The sequence below is a fragment of the Tachyglossus aculeatus genome, chromosome 21 (assembly GCF_015852505.1).
Source record: "Tachyglossus aculeatus isolate mTacAcu1 chromosome 21, mTacAcu1.pri, whole genome shotgun sequence".
NCBI lineage: Eukaryota > Metazoa > Chordata > Mammalia > Monotremata > Tachyglossidae > Tachyglossus > Tachyglossus aculeatus.
In genome coordinates this window covers 70,918,242-70,942,994 of record NC_052086.1, presented here as the reverse complement: position 1 = coordinate 70,942,994, position 24,753 = coordinate 70,918,242, and the positions used below count along the sequence as shown (strand labels likewise).

At 48.0% G+C, this 24,753-nt stretch overlaps 1 protein-coding gene across 2 annotated transcripts in view; it reads left to right on the top strand.

Annotated features, from left to right (window-relative positions):
- Window positions 1–24,753, top strand: part of ABCC1 (ATP binding cassette subfamily C member 1) — a 151,855-nt gene that overhangs the window by 86,772 nt on the left and 40,330 nt on the right. For both annotated transcript variants that reach the window (XM_038762677.1, XM_038762675.1), the window contains 10 exons: window positions 1,437–1,598; window positions 2,277–2,369; window positions 7,233–7,436; window positions 15,742–15,888; window positions 16,349–16,436; window positions 18,131–18,203; window positions 18,933–19,059; window positions 20,609–20,785; window positions 22,119–22,286; window positions 23,492–23,669. In XM_038762677.1, coding sequence (XP_038618605.1) covers window positions 1,437–1,598; window positions 2,277–2,369; window positions 7,233–7,436; window positions 15,742–15,888; window positions 16,349–16,436; window positions 18,131–18,203; window positions 18,933–19,059; window positions 20,609–20,785; window positions 22,119–22,286; window positions 23,492–23,669 — 1,417 coding nt within the window. The remainder of the gene's footprint in view (window positions 1–1,436; window positions 1,599–2,276; window positions 2,370–7,232; window positions 7,437–15,741; window positions 15,889–16,348; window positions 16,437–18,130; window positions 18,204–18,932; window positions 19,060–20,608; window positions 20,786–22,118; window positions 22,287–23,491; window positions 23,670–24,753) is intronic.

Sequence of the window (24,753 nt, the reverse complement as noted above, 5' to 3'; positions counted from 1 at the left end):
GACCTTCTGATCTGAGACCCGTACTCTATCTGCTAGGCCACGCTGCTTTCCTGACGGCAGCGCATTAGAATTAGTAGGCATGATCCCTGCCTTCAAAGAGGACAGAGTCTAGTGGGCCGTGACTTCGTATTTTATGATTCAAGTTCGCTCTCGTCACTTACATGCCATTTTGCAGAATTAAACATTTCAGAGGTTCCAGAAAGCTAAAGAAACTCTCCTTCTGTTGATTGGTTGATTTTGTGCCGTGCCTCACCGTCGTTGCGTGTCGAGAAGAAGTTCATAGTGAAGCGCTTATTCAACTTTGAATTATAATTTTAATTCGTCTTTGTTCTGAGTCAAGAATCGGGGGAAGGAAGTGTTTTGTTTTTTTCCTCCTCTGGGACTATTTTTTTCACTTGCGTGCTTTGCAGCTAATTCCTTTTTCGGGCTGCGATTGTAGCAGCAGCCAACTCGTGGGTGCCCAACAAGGAGAAGGTAACCTACTCCCTTGCGGGGATCTTTGCCACCGCGTCCCTCGTTCTTTCGGAAGATGCGGCTAGGAGTAGGTGGGCGTGGGGTAGCTTGAGCATTATTTATATTAATGTCTGTCCCCGCCTCTAGACGGTTAACTCGCTGTGAGCAGGGAGCGTGTCTGTTATATTGTACTTTCCGAAGCGCTTAGTACAGTGCTCTGCGCACAGTAAGTGCTCAATAAATACGACTGACTGATTGCAAACCAGAGAGCTCCCAAGTAGCTCCCCCATTGCCTCTGCCTATGAGTGAAGTTCCCTTCTAGACTGTGAGCCCGCTGTTGGGTAGGGACCGTCTCTATGTGTTGCCAACTTGTACTTCCCAAGCGCTTAGTACAGTGCTCTGCACACAGTAAGCGCTCAATAAGTACGATAGAATGAATGAATGAAGCAGCAGGAGAAGCAGTGTTGCCTAGTGGATAGAGCACGGGCCTAGTTGCCAGGAGGACCTGGGTTCTCAGTCCGGCTCCACCGTTTGTCTGCTATGCGACCTTGGGCAAGTCACTTTCTCCGTGCCTCAGTTCCCTCATCTGTAACCTGAGCCCACTGTTGGGGAGGGACTGTCTCTATATGTTGCCAACTTGTACTTCCCAAGTGCTTTGTACAGTGCTCTGCACACAGTAAGCGCTCAATAAATACGATTGATTGATTGATTGATTGATTAAGACTGAGAGCCCCATGTGGGGCATAGACTGTGTCCCATCTGAATAGCTTGTTTCTTCTGCAGTGCTTAGTGCAGTGCCTGGCATATAGTGCTTAACAAATGCCACAGTTATTATTATTATCCCAGTGCTTAGTACAGTGCCTGGCACATATTAAGTGCTATTAAAACAAAACAAAAAAAAAGAGGTCTAGCGTGCCAAAGTTTGAACACGGCACTGTCCGGAGCGTTCAGGGCTTCCCTTTTCTAACTCTTTTGTCCCGTAGGCACTGGTCATTACCAATTCTGCGAGGAAGTCTTCCACCGTGGGAGAGATCGTCAACCTCATGTCCGTGGACGCGCAGAGGTTCATGGATTTGGCCACCTACATCAACATGATCTGGTCTGCTCCTCTGCAGGTCATCCTGGCCCTCTACCTCCTGTGGCTGGTACAGAATTTTGCTCCTCTCCTTCTTCCTTCCGTTGCAGTAGCAATTGTGTAGTGCAGTTTATGACTTAAAGGAGTGGAAGACTTTGTCACTCTATTTCAGAATGCATTGTAATGTGTGTGTGTGCGCCTGTGTGTGTTTTGTGAGCGAGAGCTAAGGGGGGGGCCCGGGCTTCCCTTTATTTTGTCACACTCAGTAGAGGGTAACTGTGGGCCCAAGCCGTTGCGTGACGATCTGTAAATATTTCATCTCGTTTTGACCCTCACTGGTTCTCTTTCCATAACTTTTCAGCAGATGATTGTGTTTTTCTGCTTATTATCTGGCTTGTAAGACTGCTGTTTTTGCAGTTTTCCCACTCTGATTTTTACAGTGCTTCGTTGGGGGTTTTTCGGTCGTGGTCCTCTTGTAGTACCCACGTGGAGCGGTCAGAATTTAAATGTACATTTTAACCCCCTTGACATTTAAAAAATCGTACATGTAAATATTTGCTGCAAATTGTATTTAGTTTCCCCGCGTTAATATTTATATGGGGAAAATGAGGAGGATTAAAGCAAAGAAGTCTGTTTAAGCTAACTGGCTTTGTCTTTAAACAGAGTGATTTATGTAGGTGTCACGAACCAGGCGTGAAGGCTGTTGCCGCCAGGAGGAAACAAACCTTTCTGTTCTTCTTCTTCTTAGAATTTAGGCCCTTCTGTTCTCGCTGGTGTGGCTGTGATGATTCTTATGGTTCCCATCAATGCTGTGATGGCCATGAAGACCAAAACCTACCAGGTAAGGGTGGGTCTGGACCCAGGTTTGCTCAGCATCAGCCGTGGATCGGTGAGCCCAAATCGCTTTGCCCATCACCTGGGTTGGAGTCGTTGAGAGGGGCTCCTTTGAAGCCAAAACACGATTTTGCACTTAACAGGGGAGTCTGGGCGGAGGGAACTCGGCTCCTTCTCCGAGACACTAGAGTCTCGGTCGTAAGGAGATGAGTTTGAGAACAGAGGCCCAGAGGACGGTGTTTGTTGCTTTATCGTGAGATGAGAAGCAGCTTGGTCTAGTGAATAGAGCAGGGACCTGGGAGTTGGAAGGACCCGGGTTCTAATCCCGGCTCTCCAGCTCGTCCGCCGGGTGACCTCGGGCGAGTCACGTCTCTGGGCCTCAGCACTATGTCCATATCTGTAATTTATTTGTTTATATTATCAATCAATCAATCAATCAGTCGCGTTTATTGAGTGCTTACTGTGTGCGGAGCACAGAGACAGAGGACAAAACAAAGCATATTAACAAAATAAAATAAATAGAATAAATAGGTACAAATAAAATAAATAAAATAAGTAAATTCATTCAGTCGGATTTATTGAGCGCTTACTGTGTGCAGAGCACTGGACTAAGCGCTTGGGAAGTACAAGTTGGCAACATATAGAGACAGTCCCTACCCAACAGTGGGCTCACAGTCTAGAAGGGGGAGACAGAGAACGAAACCAAACATATTAACAAAATAAAATAAATAGAATAGATATGTACAAATAAATAAATAAATAGAGTAATAAATATGTACAAACATATATACATATATGCAGGTGCTGTGGGGAAGGGAAGGAGGTAAGACGGGGGGGTGGAGAGGGTCTCCCCCTCTACACTATAATAATAATAATGATGCCATTTATTAAGCGCTTACTATGTGCAAAGCCCTGTTCTAAGCACTGGGGAGGTTACAAGGTGATGAGGTTGTCCCGCGGGGGGCTCACAGTCTTAATCCCGATTTTACAGATGAGGTAACTGAGGCACAGAGAAGTTAAGTGACTTGCCCAAAGTCAGTCCCACAGCGGATAAGTGGCAGAGCCAAGATTAGAGCTCCCAATCGGTAGTTCGAGGGCAGGATTCTGCAGTGTTTTATCCCTCTGGCTGGTGCGGAATGAGCAGACCACCACCAGGAGTTGAAATCAATCAATCGTATTTACTGAGCACTTACTGTGTGCAGAGCACTGTACTAAGCGCTTGGGAAGCGCTTGGCAACATATAGAGGCAGTCCCTACCCAACAGTGGTCTCACAGTTGAAAGACAACGTTCTGTTCACCCGGCATGGAAACTTGGTTAAAACACTGTGGTCAGCTTCTTGGCATTTGCCCCCTGTGCATTTCACCTGTGCAAGTGAGTTCCTCCGTCTGGAGATAATAATAATAATAATAACGGCATTTATTAAGCGCTTTCTATGTGCACAGCACTGTTCTAAGCGCTGGGGAGGATATAAGGTAATCAGGTTGCCCCACAAGGGGCTCACGGTCTTAATCCCCATTTTACAGATGAGGGAACGGAGGCGCAGAGAAGTTGCCCAAAGTCACCCAGCTGACAAGTGGCGGAGCCGGGATTTGAACCCATGACCTCTGACTCCAAAGTCCGTGCTCTTTCCACTGAGCCATGCTGCTTCCCTGCTACTGCATAGGTGATGCGGAAGAGAGTGGGAGTAGGGGGAAATGGGGGCTCAGTCAGGGAAGGCCTCTTGGAGGAGAGGTGATTTTGGGGTTTTGGAGGAGGGGAGTGGCGGAGGTGAAGAGGGAGGGCATTCCGGGCCAGAGGGAGGATGTGGGCAGGTTATCTCTAGTGCTTTCCCAAAGCGCCCTCCTATTAATAAACTCGTCTCTGCCCTCCCGACAACCCTGCAGGGTAGGTAGCGAGGAAAGGCAGGTATTGTTCTCCCCACTTGGCAGTTGAGGAAACTGAGGTACAGAGTGGCCACACGGCAGGTCGGCGGCAGAGCCAGGGACTCGACCCCAAGTCCTCTGGCTCGGCCACTTCATGGCTCAGTGGCAGGCCTCCTCGGGCACGCCCGGGCGTGATGCGGGGGCATTGGGGCCCGGGGGGCTGGGCAGCCCTGTTATTGTTAGGGTGCTTGGGGTGAGAGGGACAGGGTGACTTTCAGCCGGGCATTCCCTTCCGGCTCCCACAGACCTCTGGCTTTGCTTGGGACAACGTTTTTGTCCCTCACCCTCCGCCGGTGAAGCCACTCGCTGCCACCCCGGTGCGACGCCCCGGGAGGGATTAACGAAATCAAGCTTGGTGGTTTGACGGGGGCAGGAAGTGGGTTAGGGAAATTAAGTTCTGGTATAGGGGGAGGGGAAGGAGGCCTTCTTTGGGTCTCTTTCAAAGATTCAAGTTCAAAACCCTCGAGGTAATTTTTAAAGGGGCGAAGAAGGCCACAGTCAGCTTTTGACTTCCCCGGGGGCCTTTTATGCAGGCCCCGTCTTCTCCTGTTCCCTCCTGCTTACAGGAGACTGACAGTCAATCAATCAGTTGATCAATCGTATTTATTGAGCGCTTACTGTGTGCAGAGCACTGTATTAAGCGCTTGGGAAGCACAAGTTGGCAACATAGAGAGACGGTCCCTACCCAGCAGCGGGCTCACGGTCTAGAAGACATAAAATTACATTACAGATGGGTAGGTTTTTACGTGCTGTGAGGGGAGGGGAGGAGTAAAAATCAAAGTGCTTAAGGCAGAGGCTACTGATGGAGACAGTGGGGACTGAAAATCAGGGGGGAAAGATCCACACCATTCATTCATTCATTCATTCAATCGTATTTATTGAGCGCTTACTGTGTGCAGAGCACTGTACTAAGCACTTGGGAAGTACAAGTTGACAACATAGAGAGACGGTCCCTACCCAGAAGCGGGCTCACAGTCTAGAAGGGGGAGACAGACAACAAAACAGACGCCATCAACAAAGTGGGTGCGCAGTCTGTGCTTAATTTTGTATTTTTTTAATGGTATTTTTAAGCACTTACTGAGTACAGCTTACACTGTACTGAGCACTGGGGTAGATACAAGCTAATTAGGTTGTAAACAGTCCATGTCCCACATGGGGCTCACAAGCCTAAGAAGGTGGGAGAGCAGGTATTGAATCCCCGTTTTGCAGATGAAGAAACTGAGGCCCACAGAAGTGAAGCGACTTGGTCACACAGCAGGCAGGTGGCAGAGTCAGGATCAGAACTCAAGTCCTCTGATTCCCAGGCCCCTGCTTTTTCCATTAGACCATGCTGCTAAATAATAATAATAATAATGGCATTTATTAAGCACTTACTCTGTGCAAAGCACTGTTCTAAGCGCTGGGGAGGTTACATCTCACTGAGGGTGCTCTTCGTCATCAGTGGTATTTATTGAGCGTTTATTCTGTGCAGGGCCCTGTACTAAGCACTTGGGAAAGTACAGAGCTGATACCTCAGGAGAAGCTGCATCTTTCTGGGATTGAGAAGCTGGCAGGATGCCATTGCTCAATGGATACTCTGCTTTTCCTGCTAGACTCCTTGTCGTTTTACTCCTTCGTTCCGTCCCAAGCCTTCAGTTCTCTGCCCACAGTAGACGTCAGCGGTTGCTGTCGATTGATTACTGATTGGTTGATATTCCTGAATCTTGGGTATAAATTTGGAGGGGAAAGTAAGCTGTGAATTCTGAAATTAGCTTCTTTTTTACATTCAGTTTAAATGGGTTCCGCCGGCGTCTCGGGAGGCATAACTTTTTCTCCGTTCGCTTGTGCTTTAGGAAGGCAAAATAGCTGGGTGGTAGAAGCCAAAACGGGATTTTAGAACAACTGGGTCAGTCTCACATTTTTGCCTGAATCAAGGCAGGCTCTTCTGGAAGTACCGGGATTGGCTTTCTTAAGGGTAGTAGAGAGCAGGTTGGTGCCACACTTGATGGGCCACCAGAACTAGCCCTCACCTAGCTGACTGTGGGCAGACTGGGTTGTAGTGGGAGAGTAGCAAGGTGAGGTAAGGAGGAGACAAGGTGATTGCATGTTTTAAAGCCCATGATGAGGAGTTTTTGTCTGATGTGGCTGTCGATGGGCAACAACTGGAGGTTCGTAAGGAGTCGTCCTTGCCCTGGCCTGGAATGCCCTCCCTCCACACGTCCGCCAAGCTAGGTCTCTTCCTCCCTTCAAAGCCCTACTGAGCGCTCACCTTCTCCAGGAGGCCTTCCCAGACCGAGCCCCCTTTTTCCTGTCCTTCTCCCCACCCCCCGCCCTACCTCTTTCCCCTCCCCACAGCACTTGTATACACTTGTACAGATTTATTACTCTATTTATTTTACTTGTACATATTTACTATTCTATTTATTTTGTTAATGATGTGCATATAGCTTTAATTCCATTTGTTCTGATGATTTTGACACCTGTCTACATGTTTTGTTCCGTTGTCCATCTCCCCCTTCTAGACTGTGACCCCGTTGTTGGGTAGGGACCGTCTCTATATGTTGCCGACTTGTATTTCCATACATGTTTTGTTCTTTTGTCTGTTTACCCCTTCTAGACTGTGAGCCCGTTGTTGGGTAGGGACTGTCTCTATATGTTGCCGACTTGTATTTCCATACATGTTTTGTTCTTTTGTCTGTTTCCCCCTTCTAGACTGTGAGCCCGTTGTTGGGTAGGGACCGTCTCTGTATGTTGTCGACTTGTATTTCCATACATGTTTTGTTCCGTTGTCCGTCTCCCCCTTCTAGAGTGTGAGCCCATTGTTGGGTAGGGCCCATCTCTAAATGCTGCCGACTTGTACTTTCCAAGCGCTTAGTCCAGTGCTCTGCACACAGTAAGCGCTCAATAAATACGATTGAATGAATGAATGAATGAATGAATGAGGTGGCTCTCTGGCTTTCTATTGCAGGTGGCCCACATGAAGAGCAAAGACAACCGGATTAAATTAATGAACGAAATCCTCAACGGGATCAAAGTCCTGAAACTGTACGCCTGGGAGTTGGCCTACAAGAAGAAAGTTTTGGAGATCCGGCAGGAAGAGCTGAAGGTGCTGAAGAAATCTGCTTACCTGGGAGCAGTGGGCACCTTCACTTGGGTCTGCACTCCTTTCCTGGTGAGTCAGCCTGCCAGCGGGGATTTATCGGCTTTTCGCGGGTGCCAGACCGGCCTTCTGAGAGGAAGTCAGCTTCAATTCTAGGGCCGCGGGGCATGGTTTTGAGTGGACCGGTGGGGTGAATCTGCCAGACAGGGCGAGGGCTCGTGAATCGGGCACGAAATGGGCGCTGGGGCCCGGAACCAGGGCTGGACTTGGCATTTCCTCTTGCTCAGCCCTGGGCAGACTTTTCCTGAGGACCTCCTGCTGCATTAATCATCATAATAGTGGTATTAAGTGCTTACTATGTGCACAGCGCAGTACTAAATCCTGGGGTGGATACAAGCAAATCGGGTTGGACACAGTCCCTGTCCCACACGGGGCTCACAGTCCCAATCCCCATTTTACAGATGAGCTAACTGAGGCCCAGAGAAGTAAAGTGACTTGCCCAAGGTCACACAGCAGGCAAGTGGTGGAGCCAGGATTAGAACCCATTCATTCATTCAATCGTGTTTATTGAGCGCTTACTGTGTGCAGAGCACTGTACTAAGCGCTTGGGAAGTACAAGTTGGCAACATAGAGAGACGGTCCCTACCCAACAGTGGGCTCAGAGTCTAGAAGGGGGAGACAGACAACAAAACAAAACATATTAACAAAATAAAATAAATAGAATAAATATGTACAAATAAAATAGAGTAAAAAATACATACATAAATAAATAAAAAACCCATGATCTTCTGACTCCCAAGCCGGTGCTGTAGCCACCAGGCTTCAAGTGCTTCTTTATTAGACTGTAAGCCCTTTTAGGGCAGAGAATGGATGTCTTGCTACTGTTGTTATTCTTCCAAGCCCTTAGTACAGTGCCTAGAACTCAGGTGCTCAGTAAATACTTTTCATTAATTTATCCATTGACTCTGTTTAGGGAGTCCACACCTCAAGGAGGGTTGAGGATGTCGTATCTACCACATCTGTTACATTATACTCCCTCAAGTGCTTAGTACAGCGCTCTGCACATCGTAAGTGCTCAGTAAATATGAGTGATTGAGTGATTGACAATGAACACAACTGCCAAGAGGAATTCAGCGAAGAGGTCTGAACAAGGATGAGGGATTGGGATCTTTGAATTGAGGAAAAGTCAAAGCTGAGCGATGGCTTCCAAAGCAACCTCAAGAACACCCAGAACTCCTGTTTGTGTGAGAGTGAGCAGAGACAGAGCAGTGGCAGAGAGTTCTCTGTCACCGGTGGTGGTGAAAGAAAAGAAGATGCATTTGGATTACAGTGGGAGGGAAGCAAGTTAGACTAGCTAAGGAAGAACTTCCTGGCAATGAAGGTTATTAAACACTGCATCTACCTGATGCGTTTGGCTTGGGTACAGTCTGGTCTGGAGGCAAGGAAATGGATTGAATGACCTTTGGAAGGTTCTGCTAATTTACGGACTCTGGAATTGAGTAATGTCCCATCATATCCTATATAATTTGCACTTCCCTCAGGCTTTGTAAATTTGCTTTAGTTCGAGGGTAGGGATGACAGGAAATGAGCCTCAGGTTGTGCTGAAGGTGTTGTTTTAGGGTTGGGATGGCGAAGTCCCGCAGAGTCCTGTCCCTTTAAGTATTGCCTACTTTGTTACTTAGGCAAAGCCAGCAGCCATATATATCAATATGCTGATCCTATGATGACTTTATCTTATGTAAAACCAAGCTGCTCTTCCTCCTGAAAGCCCACAGAAAGTTATTCATCTTGCTTTGTTTTAAATTCACAATTTCAGTATTTTCAAATTTGTCTGGAATTGATCTCGTTAGAAAGCCTCGGATCGAGGGAGACGAATAAAGCTGATGGTGTTGTTCAAGTAGAACTGCTGCCAGAAAAAAACTGGAAGTAGCAGCCCTGCAAAAGAGTAGCCAATTTCAGCTGGGGGCTGAGAAGTAGCGGCCTCTTACTACATTAGGGTAAAATATGTGCTGTTCTCTTTGAAGGTGCTTAAGAGTTCTTTCCATTTGCAGATTCCTTCCCCCAAACTGCGGTGAAGTGTTTACGCGCATTAGGTATGATAAAAGACAGAGGGTAGGAAGGAGATGAAGGTTGGATTAGAGAATGCTCGCTCTGGCCCATGTTTCATGTAGTGTTTTTTTCTTTACAGAAGCCTGGAATATTTTATGGTCATTTAAATTTCCAAAAATGCCTCAGCCAACTGATTGCCCTGGAGCATTTCTGGCTCCTTCATTAAAAACCACAAAATAAAATCTTTCTCAGTGTCTCCAGAGAAGGTTCTCCCTGCTGCTCTTGGGGGTCTAGTGTTGCTGGATACTGTATGGAGGCGAGGCAGGTGTTTGGAAATGTTGGCCTGGCTGGAATGTGTCGTGGCTTTTTGTAGTCCTGGGGTGGGGCCAAGTTGACTTGTTGGACCCTGTCAGTCGACCTTTCCTTTTCTGCTTCAAACTCTAGGACTGTAAGGAGTCCAGGCTCCGCGCCTCCCCTTTTATGGTATACGTTAAGTACTTATTATTCATTCGATCGTATTTACTGAACACTTACTGTGTGCAGAGCATTAGGAGGTACAACATATAGAGACGGTCCCTACCCAGCAGCGGGCTCCCAGTCAGGTACTCTGCTAAACGCCGGGGCGGATTCAGGCTAACACAATCCATGTCCCACATGAGGCTCACAGTCTTAATCCCCATTTTACAGATGAGGTAACTGAGACCCAGTGAAGTGACTTGTCCAAGGTCCCTCAGCGGACAAATGGCGGAGCCGGGATTCGAACGCAGGTCCTTCCAACTCCCGGGCCTGTGCGCTATCCACTAGGCCATGCTGCTTCTCTCTGCTAGCCCTGCCAGACCAGGGGGAGGCCAGCCTATAGCAGTCAATCAATCAATCAACGGTATTTATCGAGTGCTTACTTTATGCAGAACACTGTTCTGAGAGCTTGGGAGAGTACCGTCCAACAGAATTAGTGGATGTGTTCCCTGCCCAGAACGAGTTTACCATCTTCTAGAGGAAGAATCCATTCATTCATTCAGTCGTATTTATCGTTGGGTAGGGACCGTCTCTATATGTGGCCAACTTGTACTTCCCAAGCGCTTAGTACAGTGCTCTGCACACAGTAAGTGCTCAATAAATACGATTGAATGAATGAATGAATCGAGCGCTTACTGTGTGCAGAGCACTGTTCCCCTCCCCACAGCACCTGTGTGTATGTATATATGTTTGTATGTATTTATTACTCTATTTTATTTGTACATATTTATTCTATTTATTTTATTTTGTTAATATGTTTTGGTTCGTTCTCTGTCTCCCCCTTCTAGACTGTGAGCCCCCTGTTGGGTAGGGACCGTCTCTATATGTTGCCAACTCGGACTTCCCAAGCGCTTAGTACAGTGCTCTGCACACAGTAAGCGCTCAATAAATACGATTGAATGAATACTAAGCGCCTGGGAAGTACAAGTTGGCAACATGTGTATGGGTCTCCTCTCCCCCTCCCCACCACTTTCCTTTGTTCTCTAATCCCCTAAAATGGACAATTAATTATAATATTGGTGGTATTTTCTGTTTGTTTGTGGTATTTAAGTGCTTACTATGTGCTAGGCACTGTACTAAGCCCTGGGGTAGATACGAGCAAGTCAGGTCGGACACAGTCCCTGTCCCACACGGGGCTCAGTCTTAACCCCCATTTTACCGATGAGGTAACTGAGTCCCAGTTAAGTGAAATGACTTGCCCAAAATCACACAGCAGAGAAGTGGCAGAGCAAGGAATAGAACCCAGGTCCTTCCGACTCCCACGAGGTCACACTGTTTCTCCAAGCACTTAAGTGCTTACTATGGGCCAAACACTGTACTAAATACTGGGGTAGATACAGGATTAATAATAATAATAATGGTATTTGTTAAGCGCTTACTGTGTGCAAAGCAATCAACAGGGCAGACTCATCAAGCTAAAGGTTTAAATAGAAGGGAGAACAGGCATCTTTTCCCCGTTTCACAGATTGGGACATTGAGGCACAGCGTCATTAAGTGACTTGCCCAAGGTCGTCCAGCAGACACCTGGCAGAGCCGAGATTCGAACCCAGGTCCTCTGACTCCTAGCCCTCTGGTGTTTGCACTCGTTTGGCACAGATGAACTACATTAGCCTCCTGTCCATTTTCTGGGGTTGTTTTTTTTTTTTAATTGTATTTATTGAGCGCTTACTGTGTGCAGAGCACTGTACTAAGCGCTTGGGAAGTACAAGTTGGCAACATATAGAGACAGTCCCTACCCAACAGTGGGCTCACAGTCTAAAAGACTTGTTTTTGTCACCCCTCAGTAGTGAGCTCCGAAAGGGGAGAGAGCACGTCCATCAAATCTTCTATTGTACGCTCCCAAGCGTTGCTCACATTAAGCGCTCAGTAGATAGCAATGATAGAGTGCCAGTGCTATAGTAAAGTGGCATTGCTTGAGAAGGCGAGGGGGCCCTCTCTTTTCCCCCCCTTCTCTTTCACCTCCCCACCACCTCCCACCCCAGGAAGAATGACAGCAGCCTGTTGATGAAGCAGCGTGGCTCAGGGGAAAGAGCCTGGGCTTTGGAGTCAGAGGTCATGGGTTCAAAGCTGGGTGACTTTGGGCAAGTCACTTAACTTCTCTGTGCCTCAGTTCCCTCATCTGTAAAATGGAGATTAAGACTGTGAGCCCCATGTGGGACAACCTTGATTACCTTGTATCCCCCCCGGCGCTTAGAACGGTGCTTGGCACATAGTAAGCGCTTAACAAACACCAACATTATTATTATCATCCCAGCTCCGCCACTTGTCTGCTGTGTGACTTTGGGCAAGTCACTTAACTTCTCTGTGCCTCAGTTCCCTCATCTGTAAAATGGGGATTATGACTGTGAGCCCCATGTGGGACAACCTTGATTACCTCGTATCCCCCCTGGTGCTTAGAACGGTGTTTGGCACATAGTAAGCGCTTAACAAACACCAACATTATTATTATCATCCCAGCTCCGCCACTTGTCTGCTGTGTGACTTTGGGCAATTCACTTAACTTCTCTGTGCCTCAGTTCCCTCATCTGTAAAATGGGGATTAAGACTGTGAGCCCCATGTGGGACAACCTTGATTACCTTGTATCCCCCCCGGCGCTTAGAACGGTGCTTGGCACGTAGCGCTTAACAAACACCAACATTATTATTATCATCCCAGCTCCGCCACTTGTCTGCTGTGTGACTTTGGGCAAGTCACTTAACTTCTCTGCGCCTCAGTTCCCTCATCTGTGAAATGGGGATTAGGACTGTGAGCCCCATGTGGGACAACCTTGATTACCTTGTATCCCCCCCAGCGCTTAGAACGGTGCTTGGCACATAGTAAGCGCTTAACAAACACCAACATTATTATCATCATCCCAGCTCCACCACTTGTCTGCTGTGTGACTTTGGGCAAGTCACTTAACTTCTCTGCGCCTCAGTTACCTCATCTGTAAAATGGGGATTAAGGCTGTGAGCCCCACGTGGGACAACCGGACCACCTTGTTACCTCCCCAGTGCTTAGAACAGTGCTTTGCACATAGTAAGCGCTTAATAAATGCCATTATTATTATAGAGTTCTCCAAGATCACTCCTTATATTTTTCCTCTGGTCAGCTCTGGTCAACTCTTTAGGTTGAACGTCCCTGCCATATTGTCATGGTTCACCATTAGATAGTAATAATAATAATAATAATGATGGCATTTGTTGAGTGCTTACTATGTGCAAAGCACTGTTCTAAACGCTGGGTGGGATTCAAGGGTGTCCCATTGGGGGCCCACAGTCTTCATCCCCATTTTACAGATGAGGGAACTGAGGCTCAGAGAAGTGAAGTGACTTGCCCAAGGTCACACAGCAAACATGTGGCAGAGTCAGGATTCGAACCCATGACCTCTGACTCCAAAGCCCGGGCTCTTTCCACTGAGCCACGCTGCTTCTCAAGATATGTCTTGGATACTTCACAGCCAACCTTGGTCAGGTGAAATTCATCAGATATTCCAAAGACAATCCCAGGATATCAGTGCTTTCACTCCTTAGAGCCCCAAACACCACCAGTACCTTATTTATATTGGAGAATCAGCGTGGGTCAGTGCAAAGAGCCCAGGCTTTGGAGTCAGAGGTCATGGGTTCAAATCCCACCTCTGCCACTTGTCAGCTGTGTTACTTGGGGCAAGTCACTTCACTTCTCTGGGCCTCAGTTGCCTCATCTGTAAAATGGGGATGAAGACTGTGAGCCCCCCCGTGGGACAACCTGATCACCTTGTAACCTTCCCAGCGCTTAGAACAGTGCTAGTAAGTGCTTAATAAATGCCATCATCATCATTATTATTATTATATTCACAGTGCTTCCATGAGACAGGAAATGAGTAACAATAAAGATAGTATCTTGGCTTCTCATAGTGCCTTTCCACCCAGGATAGTGTATAGAAATGACATCTTTCTCTCCATGAACAAGTGACCTCATAACTTCCTCCAGATTTTCTTCCTCACAGTATTTGCAGGTAGGGAAGGTCAGAAATTTTTATCCCCATTTTCCAGAGGGGGATAAGTAAAACCTTACTGAAAGCACATCTCCTCGAAGAGGCCTTCCCTGACTAAGCCCTCATTTCCTCTCCTCCCACTCCCTTCTTCCTTATTCTTTCACTGGGATTTGCACTCCTCCCGCAGCACTTACGTACATATCTGTAATTCATTTATTTATATTAATGTCTGTCTCCCCCTCCAGATTGGAAGCTCGCGGTGGGCAGGGAGTGCGCCTACCAATTCTGTTATATTGTACTCTCCCAGGCGCTTAGTACAGTAGTATAACAGTGCACACAGTAAGCACTCAATAAATACGAATGATTAATTGAGGGGAAAACTGAAGTCCCGTGAGGTTGAACAGTCTGGATCTGGTACAGTTTGATCTTGACTCTCTGGGCTCTTGTAAGACTAAGCATTCTGCATCTGCCTCAGTGGAAAGAGCCCGGGCTTTGGAGTCAGAGGTCGTGGGTTCAAATCCCGGCTCCGCCACTTGGCAGCTGTGTGACTTTGGGCAAGTCACTTTACTTCTCTGTGCCTCAGTTCCCTCATCTGTAAAATGGGGATTAAGACTGCGAGCCCCCCGTGGGACAACCTGATCACTTTATAACCTCCCCAGCGCTTAGAACAGTGCTTTGCACATAGCGCTTAATAAATGGAGGCCTTCCCAGACTGAGCCCCCTCCTTCCTCTCCCCCTCCTCCCCCTCCCCATCCCCCTGCCTTACCTCCTTCTCCTCCCCACAGCACCTGTATATATGTTTGTATGGATTTATTACTCTATTTTATTTGTACGTATTCTATTTATTTTATTTTATTAATATGTTTTGTTTTGTTCTCTGTCTCCCCCTTCTAGACTGTGAGCCCACTGTTGGGTAGGGACCGTCTCTAGATGTTGCCAACTCGGACTTCCCAAGCGCTCAGTACAGTGCTGTGCACGCAGTAAGCGCTCAATAAATACGATTGAATGAATGAATGAATAAATGCTATCATCATTATTATTATTACCTGCCCAGAGTGGAGTTGCACAGAGTCAGAAAGTGAGGAAGAGAGCCAAATCTGCAGGGGAATCTCCTCCCCTTTGCCCTGTCCTCCCGTATGGAGTGCCGCTTTAAGGAGGAGAGGCATGATGTTTTAAAGCTTGTTTATGGTGTTCTCTATCTGATTATCTCACTGTCTTACCACCCTAATGCCCCCTTAGGCATCAGTTAGCACCTGTTTGATTTGAGAATGCTTTGCAGCCAAGGAAGGGAAGGGGGTTGCTAAATGCTAGAGGAAAATGAACTCCGAATTCCCTCTCCCCTGCCCCTCTCCCTGTTCCTCCTCCTTCCTGCACAGTGAAATGGGGAGCTGAAATGGGGAGTGGGGCGTATGTGTGTCTCAGAGTGGAAGGAGGTTGCAGTGGTGGTGGGTGGGTGGGTAATAATAATAATAATGGCATTTATTGAGCGCTTACTATGTGCAAAGCACTGTTCTAAGCGCTGGGGAGGTTACAGAGTGACCAGGTTGTCCCACGGGGGGGCTCACAGTCTTCATCCCCATTTGACAGATGAGGGAACTGAGGCCCAGAGAAGTGAAGTGAGCTGCCCAGAGTCACATAGCTGACAAGCGGGGGAGCTGGGATTCGAACCCATGACCTCCGACTCCTATGCCCGGGCTCTTTCCACTGAGCCACGCTGCTTCTCTTCCGTGCTCCTTGCCTCACCGTGTCAGTATGCCAAATTGAGATCTGTCGATCCTTTTCTCAGACGAGTGGCATCCTTAAAGGACTTATTGATTGGAACTGCGTGGGTTTTTCTGTTGGTCTTTTGTCTCCAGGTGGCTCTCTGCACGTTTGCCGTGTACATGACCATAGATGAGAACAACGTCTTGGATGCCCAGAAAGCATTTGTTTCTTTGGCCTTATTCAACATCCTTCGCTTCCCACTCAATATTCTGCCGATGGTCATCAGCAGCATAGTACAGGTGCGTGTCTGGGCTCCGGTGGGGGTTGGATAGGTTGTAACTCCGGGCTTCCGAATGCTAGCCACCAAATAACTTCCCTCCGTCAGGCGAGGTGTTAGGTGCTTGAAATTGCACTCTTCACATAGAGTCCCCCGGGGAGGGGCAGGGTAAAATGACGGATGGGTTGGAGAAAAACAATAATGGAAAACAAAGTCACCTAGGACGGGCTGTTTGCCAGGGGGACGTTTTCCACCTGGAGGATAAAAGCCGACAGTCAGGCTGGGTGTCCCACTAGAAGACACTTTTATGAGTGGATTTTCTTTCTGGGGAAGCTGTTTTCCCTTCTACCCACCACCTATAAGAGGAAAAGGGAGGAAGCTGCATTACGAAGATGGGTTTTCTTAAAAAAAAAAAAAACCAACCCAAAAAGTCTAAGCAGACTCCTTTCGATTTTTAATCCCCTATACTTGCTTCTGCCTAGGCAAGTGTTTCCCTTAAGCGTCTCAGAATATTTCTCTCCCACGAAGAACTGGAGCCAGACAGCGTAGTGAGATGCTCTGCGAAGAATGGTGAGTGTTTATTATCTCTTGCTGGGTTTCCCTATCTTTTCCCTTATTTTTGTTATTCTTTTCTTTCTTTTTCTTGGCACGCTGTTTCGTTCCACTGTGCTTCGTGCTCGGTACTGGACGTCCAGCTGTGGCTAGTCTTGTTTTATCACGCCATTGTGGAGTCTAGTGTGTGGGTCAGACATAACCACATGTTTCTTGTCAGCAGCTGTGTATTTTAGATTTCCTCCAGCTGAGTTTCTCTGTACCCTGGGGACATTGAGGAGTTCTTTATCAGCCTGTTTTCTGCTCCCTGATTGGGGCAAGAAGGAGGATGCCGTTCCCCCGTTGATCGAATTCTCCCCTAAATGAATGTAGAAAAGTTTGGGAGGGGAGTGTCTTTATGCTGCCTGAACTCTTAACAGCTGATTTTGAGTGACTGAAGATCTAGGGTGCCCATGTTTTTGGAGCTGCCCAGGGACCCTTTGTTCTTTTTTGCACACCAATGCTTTGCACATAGTAAGCGCTCAATAAATATGATTGAATGAATGATTGGGACAGTCATAATGCAGTAAAGGGACACTCACTATTTTGGCCTTTTAATAACAATAATATATTAAGCACTTACTGTGTGCCAAGCACTGTTCTAAGCGCTGGGGGGGGGGGATACAAGGTGATCAAGGTTATCCCACGTGGGGCTCACAACCTTAGTCCCGATTTTACAGATGAGGGAACTGAGGCCCAGAGAAGTTAAGTGACTTGCCCAAGGTCACACAGCTAAGTGGTGGAGCCGGGATTTGAACCCATGACCTTAGACTCCCTTTTGCAGTGTCGGCGTTAAGAATCCAGGCTGGGACTGATGAGCCCATGCCGCAACTTCTGGCAAAAACCCAGATTTTAAGGCTTGACGAGAGAACACAGCCTTCCCCAGAGGGTACACTCCATTTCATGAGAGAACTAGTTTCGTTTGAGTCACATCCCCATGGCCACTTGTTATTTCTTGAGTGGATTATAGTGTGCCCTGAAAGTCAATCCATCAATCATAAGGAGAAGCAGCAGAGCCTAGTGGAAGGGACACGGGGCTGGAGTCAGAGGACCTGGGTTCTAATCCCAGCTCTGTGTGACCTTAGGCAAGTCACTTAACTTCTCTGTTCCTCAGTTCTCCTGTTCTCCCTTGTACTTAGACCGTGAGTCTCACGCGGGACAGGACTTGTATCTATCCCAGCGCTTGCAACCGTGTTTGACACGTAGCATTTAACAGAGACCATAAAGAAGTCATCTTTATTGATGCTTACCATGTGCAGAGCACTCTGCAAGTCTTCAGGTCGTGCCCCGCCGAGTTCTACCATCTCAGAGGCCTGCTTGCTGGCCGAGAGACCCATTTTTGTTTGGTTTGTTGTGGGTTCCTTTGTTAGAGGGTCTACCCCCCTCCCTCCCCTTTTGGGTTTGTAGAATGCATTGTGGCAGTAAGTCTTGGTGCTTTCTTCTAAGGCTGCATCTTGCTGTGGCTTCCTTATTCTGCCTGAAAATAAACGAGTGCCTCCTCTGTTGCCTTTTTAATTTCCTCTTCTGGGGTTGAGGCCTCTCTTGCCGGAAACAGGCCGAGCAAGGTCCCCGGGCGCCCGTTCAACTGGATAAAATTGGGGGCCGTTTATGTTGAGCTCTGTTTGACCTGAGAGCCTTGTCTGACACGCGTTTTTTTTTACGTTGCTTCTCAGCTGGGGGGAACAGTATCAGCGTGACGAATGCAACGTTTACTTGGTCAAGGAATGACCCTCCAACTCTGACTGGGTGAGTTCAGACCCTGGGAGTGAAAAGGCACCTGTCCCCGATGGCTGGGCTCCTGAATCTTGTGGAAACACGCCGGAGACACAAACAGCCTTGGGTCTGCAAAAGAGCACATTTTGTAACTGTGATTGCTTCTCCCTTCCCGGTGTTTTGTGTGTGTGTGTATGTAAACACACACGCACATCTCCTTCCATCTCCTTTCTCTGCCCTCTCCCCATTTCCCTCCTTTCTTCCCCTCCCCACCCATACCAATCGGCTTACCTGAGTGAAGCCACGTAGTTTCCAGAAAAGTGAATCTTCCCTCAGTCCGTGATTTGTGGCCTACAGGATGTCTTTCAAACTTGGAGTATCTAACTCTGTGCTTCTACCTAACCTTTGTTGACTCTTAGCGCAGTAAGGAACCTCAGGAGATCAAATCGTCAATTGCCTCTGGAAGATAGTTGTGGTTTCTTAAAAATCTCCCCAATAGAGAGCTTCCTCACTTCCTTGGATGGGGCCTGCCAGTGTCTTACCTCACTGAGAATCCTGCTTGAATCCCTTCTGCTTTCCCTTCCTTCAGAGAGGCAGTGTTCAGGTTATCCCGTCAGAAGTGAGAAGGTTGTAATGGAGTCCCCTAGCAGGTTTCTGTTCTCCAGTCTAACTAACCTCAGCTGTGTAGGTTGGCTCCTTGACTCTCTCTGGGGGAAAGCTTGTTCAGTTCAGAGACGTGCATTTCCTGGTGTGTCATTTCAGCATCACCTTTGCGGTGCCAGAGGGCTCCCTGATCGCCGTGGTGGGCCAGGTTGGCTGTGGGAAGTCCTCCCTGCTGTCTGCCCTTTTGGCCGAGATGGACAAAGTGGAGGGGCACGTGGCTATCAAGGTAGGTCTGGGGGATGGATCTTGATGCCGAAGGCCATTCGGCCGCTGTCAAAGCGCAGGAGAAACCCGTGCTGGGGAGAGTGGGGTTGGTGTCTCTCGAGGTAAATCTGCTTTACCATGGAGAAGAAACATTTTGGCAGCTTCTGAAGGTTATTTTCCCCAGCATACCCACCCCCTGGGCTCCTGGCCCTGTGCTACCCAAATAATGAACAAATGGCTCTGACTCTGCCAGAAAATGTACTTGGTCTCAGGCAGTGAGGAAATAGCTGCTGGGAAGGCTGAAAGCATTTGTTTATTGTACTGAGCACATGCATACGTGTTTTATTATGTTTAGAACACGTCTCGCTTTCTGCCCATTCTCTGTTCTTTGACGAACTGGGCTTTGGAAGGAGATTTATATCTCATGTCTTCACTTAAGACTGCAAAAGTAAGGTTGGCTAGACTTAGACACTCAAAGAATAGAAAAATTCCTCAGTGTTTATTAACATACTCCAGTAAAGCCCTGTTCAACAATACAGGTTATCTGTGCACTTGACTGTCTCGGTCAGTTTGCAGGATATGTGCAGCCAACCCTAGGCATTTCTAGATGTTTCTTCTTTTTCTCTACCCCCCACTAAACTTCTGTACACCCAAGTGTCTTCATCCTCCCTCCTTACCTCTCTTCTGGAGTATTATGCACAATTTTTAATTATCTGAAAAGTAGCTCCTCTTTATCCGTGCCAGTAATTGGGCAGGTGATACAAAACTGTCTTCACTTTCCCCATCATCTGTATATTGAGAACTTCTGAGTCCTTTTCCGTCTCTCATCATTTCACTTTAACCTCACAGCAGCCTCCTGCCAAATGGGGCAGGGAAGGAGACTGTTATCGCCGTTTTACGGGTGGATAACTGAAGCCCAGAGAACTCAAGGTCACAGAGCAAGCCAGAGGCAGGATCTTATTGTTAGATTGTTTATTGTTACGTTGTACTCACCCAAGCACTTAGTACAGTGCTCTGCACACAGTAAGCGCTCAATAAGTATGATGGACTGGAAAGCTGAAGGCCAGAAAACTCGAGGTCTTCTAGACTGTGAGCCCACTGTTGGGTAGGGACCGTCTCCATATGTTGCCAACTTGTACTTCCCAAGTGCTTAGTACAGTGATCCGCACACAGTAAGCGCTCAATAAATACGATTGAATGAATGAGGTCACATAGCAAGCCAGAGGCAGAATGAAGAGTTGCGAGGCGCTCAGGAAACTGGAGGAAGAGAGGAAGTGGGGTAGTAAAAGAGGCCCTCTCTTCATCTTTTTCCTAAGCAGCCCGCATCTCAAATTTTCACTGTTTTCCCTTGAGTCCTGGTTCATCTTCCCCAAATTCCACGCTCTCTCCCAAGACCATACTGATGCCAGTGACTTTTTGGTTAGGGAATCCATTGTGTCTCTAGTCCACCTCTACCTGATCGCCAGGCGATCGTGGGGAATGCTATCGGAGGAGGGGAAATTGCTGGTGGCGATGAAGTCCGAGTCCCCTGCTAACCGTTTGATTGTTATCCTTCCCCTTTTCTTCGACAGGGCTCCGTGGCTTACGTCCCCCAGCAGGCGTGGATCCAGAACGCTTCACTGAGGGAGAACATCCTTTTTGGCCGGCAGCCTGAGGAGCGACACTACAAGCAAGTGATTGAGGCCTGTGCCCTTCTGCCAGACCTGGAAATCTTGCCCAGTGGGGATCGGACGGAGATTGGGGAGAAGGTCAGTGTGGGGCCCCGCGTCGGCCCCTGAATCAGGGGAATTTGCCCAAGGGTCGGGGCTCTAGAGCTCCCAGTGAGTGGCTCCTCTAAACTTGGTGGGCCCAAGGACGCCTCTGTGGGGAAACGGACCGCGTTGGAACTCGGAACTGACATCCGCCCCCGATTTGAAAAGAATATCGCTTCCCTGCTGAGAAGAAGGGCTCAGTGTTTGCTAAAAAGTGGATTAGTAGTTGTAGGGGTATTTGTTGAGTTTATTTTCCATAGGAAATGTCCATGGAAAAGTATAATGGAAGCCGAAGACGGATTCTCTGCCCTCAATCAAGCGATGGTATTGGTTGAGCACTTATTCTGGGCAGAGCACTGAACTAAGAACCTAGGAGAGTACAATATAGTTAGGAAACCAAATCCCTGCCCTCAAGGAGCTCACAATCTAGTAAGAGGGCCAGACACTGAAATAAATTCCAGGTAGGAGGAAGAAATAGAGTTTAAAGGTGTGTACATAAAGTACTTTGGAGAGGAGAGTAGGAACCTAAATGTAATTACACAGTCTAATGAGTGGAGACAGAAATACAAGGTATTTACAAATAATGGGAGCAGTAGAAGAACAAGGATCCGGTAACTGAGTAGAAAGAATATTCCAGGATGAAACGTCAGAATAAATAGTCCTAAATAGGCATCGGTCCTCAGACTGAGTATGAATCAATCAGTCGTATTTATTGAACGTTTGCTGCGTGCAGAGAACTGTACTAAGTGCCTGGGAGAGTACAGAATACGATGGAGTTGGTATACACGCTCCCTGCCTCCAACAAGCTTACAGTCTAGAGGGGGAGACAGACATTAATAGAAGTAAATTACTGATATATACATAAGTTCTGGGGATAGCTGTTGGTCAGGATCCTGGGAACGAATGAGGGAAGGCTTGCTGGAAGAACCCAGGCTAGTGTTTTTGAGCAGAAGTTTGGTGACTGAACCTAGTTGGGTCCCTCTGTCTCTCAGGCGAGCATCCCAACTTTGCCTGGCTGTAGGGACCGCTTTGGGATGGTCAATTTTTGGTTTGGAGCCTGGCTTTCTGGGAGATTGGCCATCTACTATCCGCTGTGCTCTTCTCCTCTGCCGAATTATCCCAAAAGCCTCGGAGCTTCCAAATTGGAGCCAGAGCCCAAGGATCATTCCAGTCGCCGGCCCAGCCATCCTAGTTGTAGCTGAGCGGGGAGATGCACAGATCTCTCCATCTGGTTTCAAACAGGGTCGGTCCGTGCATTCCTCCTGCGTCCCGGAGGGTTCATCTTCGCATCTGGGGTTTCACGGTTTTTTGGCGGTTCTCCATCCCCCAGGGTGTGAATCTTTCCGGCGGTCAGAAGCAGAGAGTCAGCCTGGCCCGCTCGGTGTACTGTGACACCGACATATACCTGTTAGACGACCCCCTCTCCGCGGTGGATGCCCACGTGGGGAAACACATCTTCGAGAAAGTTATCGGACCCAAAGGACTGCTGCGAAACAAGGTGAGAGGCAGTGTGACCTAGTGGGTAGAGCGTGGGCCTGGGAATCCGAAGGACCTGGGTTCTAGTCCTGGCTCTGCCACTTGTCTGCCATGCAAGTCACTTCACTTCTCTGGGCTTCAGTTACCCCATCTGTAAAATGGGGATTCAGGCTGTGCTTTCTATGTGAGACAGGGACCGTGTCCAACCCGATTTGCTTGTATCCACCCCAGTGCTTAGAACGGTGCATGGCACATAGCGCTTAACAAATGCCACAGTTATTGTTATTATCGTGCCATAGAGTGCTCATCATCAGAGAAGCATAGACTGAAACTGTTCCCGAAATCTCATCGTTGGGAGAAATGATGAACCCCGCCTGGGATAGCTGTTTTTACCTAAGTCCCCTGACACTCTCATCTGTCTTCCATTTGAGAATTCCCAGCATCCCATTCCTTCCATGTGATTTTTCTTTGCCGAAGCTCCTAATAAAAGGAAGCGGTTAGGAAGCTTCCCCTCTCTAGTGCTTGTGAAAATGGATTCTTGATTGGATTCCCCTATTCCTTAAATCAGCCTGGCCCGAGGAGGCTTTTTCCGTCCAGTTGGAAGAGGGACATTTTTCACTCTTATGACCTCACGCTAATTGCTTTCTGAGTTACAGATAGACTGGCTGTGTTAAGGATTGTGTAAGGGACTGGGAGGAGAAGCAGTGTGGCTCAGTGGAAAGAGCCCGGGCTTTGGAGTCAGAGGTTGTGGGTTCAAATCCCGGCTCCGCCAATTGTCAGCTGTGTGACGTTGGGCAAGTCACTTCACTTCTCTGGGCCTCAGTTCCCTCATCTGTAAAATGGGGATTAAGACTGTGCGCGCCCCGTGGGACAACGTGATCGCTTTGTAACCTCTCCAGCGCTTAGAACGGTGCTTTGCACATAGTAAGCACTTAATAAATGCCATTATTATTATTATTAAGAGATGGGTGAAGGGACAGCTAGGGAAATGTGGTCTTCATAAGAGCCAGAAACGTTTCCCTCCCCTTTTTCTTTTCAAACTAAAAGTGGCCTCTCTGTCAGTGACTCAGCCCCTCCGCCAGCTCGCTTGTTGTCTCCCAATGATGTAAACATTTAATAGCGCAATTTGGATCGCCCGAGGCGGGAACGTCAACGAGCCCCGGAGACGGAGTGATTGCTTGAATGAACTATCAAGCAATTGTTGTTTTGCGTGTTGTGTGTATCTAGACAAGAATCCTGGTAACTCACAGCATCAGTTACCTGCCTCAGGTGGATAAGATCATCGTGATGAGCGAGGGCAAGATTTCTGAGATGGGCTCTCACCAGGAGCTCCTGGAGCGAGATGGAGCCTTTGCGGAGTTCCTGCGAACGTACGCCAACGCAGAGCAGAGCCCGGAGGACGGGGGTAAGCAGCAGATAGTATGCCAAGATTCCCTGCAGCCCTTCTCCCGCTCCTTTCTGCGTTCCCCTGACTTGCTCCCTTCATTCATCCCCCCTCCCAAGCACTTAGTACGGTGCTCTTCCCTTAGTATGTGCTCAATAAATACAGCTGACTGCTGGCAGCACCTATGCTGATTTCGGGCCTTCAGCCTGGTCAATCAGGGCTAGTTCTTTGGTTCGTGCCAGGTGGATAATAATAATAATAATAATAATAATAATAATAATAATGATGATGGCATTTGTTAAGCGCTTACTATGTGCAAAACACTGTTCTAAGCGCTGGGGAGGATACAAGGTGATTAGGTTGTCCCACGAGGAGCTCACAGTCTTAATCCCCTACCTGGGCAGCTCCTAGGGGACACAGAGTGACCAGGATCGTTTAACTCAGGAGTGCCAATAAGCTCTAAAAGTTGACCAATCCACATTCCCCAGCCCACTCTCTCCCGAGGAGATCCCATGAATTGAGCATCGTGGCTCAGTGGGAAGTGAAGCTCCATTTCACAGTTGAGGTAAGTGAGGCGCAGAGAAGTGACTTGCCCAAAGTCACACAGCTGACAATTGGCAGAGCTGGGATTCGAACCCAGGACCTCTGACTCCAGAGCCCGGGCTCTTCCCACTGAACCACGATGCTCAATTCATGTGATCTCTTTGGGAGAGAGTGGGGTGGGGAATGTGGATTGGTCAACTTCTAGAGCTTATTGGCACTCCTGAGTTAAATGATCCTGGTCACTCTGTGTCCCCTAGCAGCTGACGAGCTAGAGATTGGCTCGTCTCTTCTCCCTCTCTCACTAGAAGCCCCCAACCTGGAATCGCAGGCTGAGAAACGCTGAAAGAACTAAAGCTCAGAATTGGATCCATTATTATTATTGTCCTGTTCCTTCCCCAACTCCCTCCCCCAACCCCCCAAAAATTGGGCTAGTTCAGGTGATTGATTTAATCGTATTTGAGTGCTTAAGTACGTGGGAGAGTCCAGTACAACAAAGTTGGTAAACACGCTCCCTGCCCACAGTGAGTTTACAGCCAAGAGGGGGAGACAGACATTAATATAA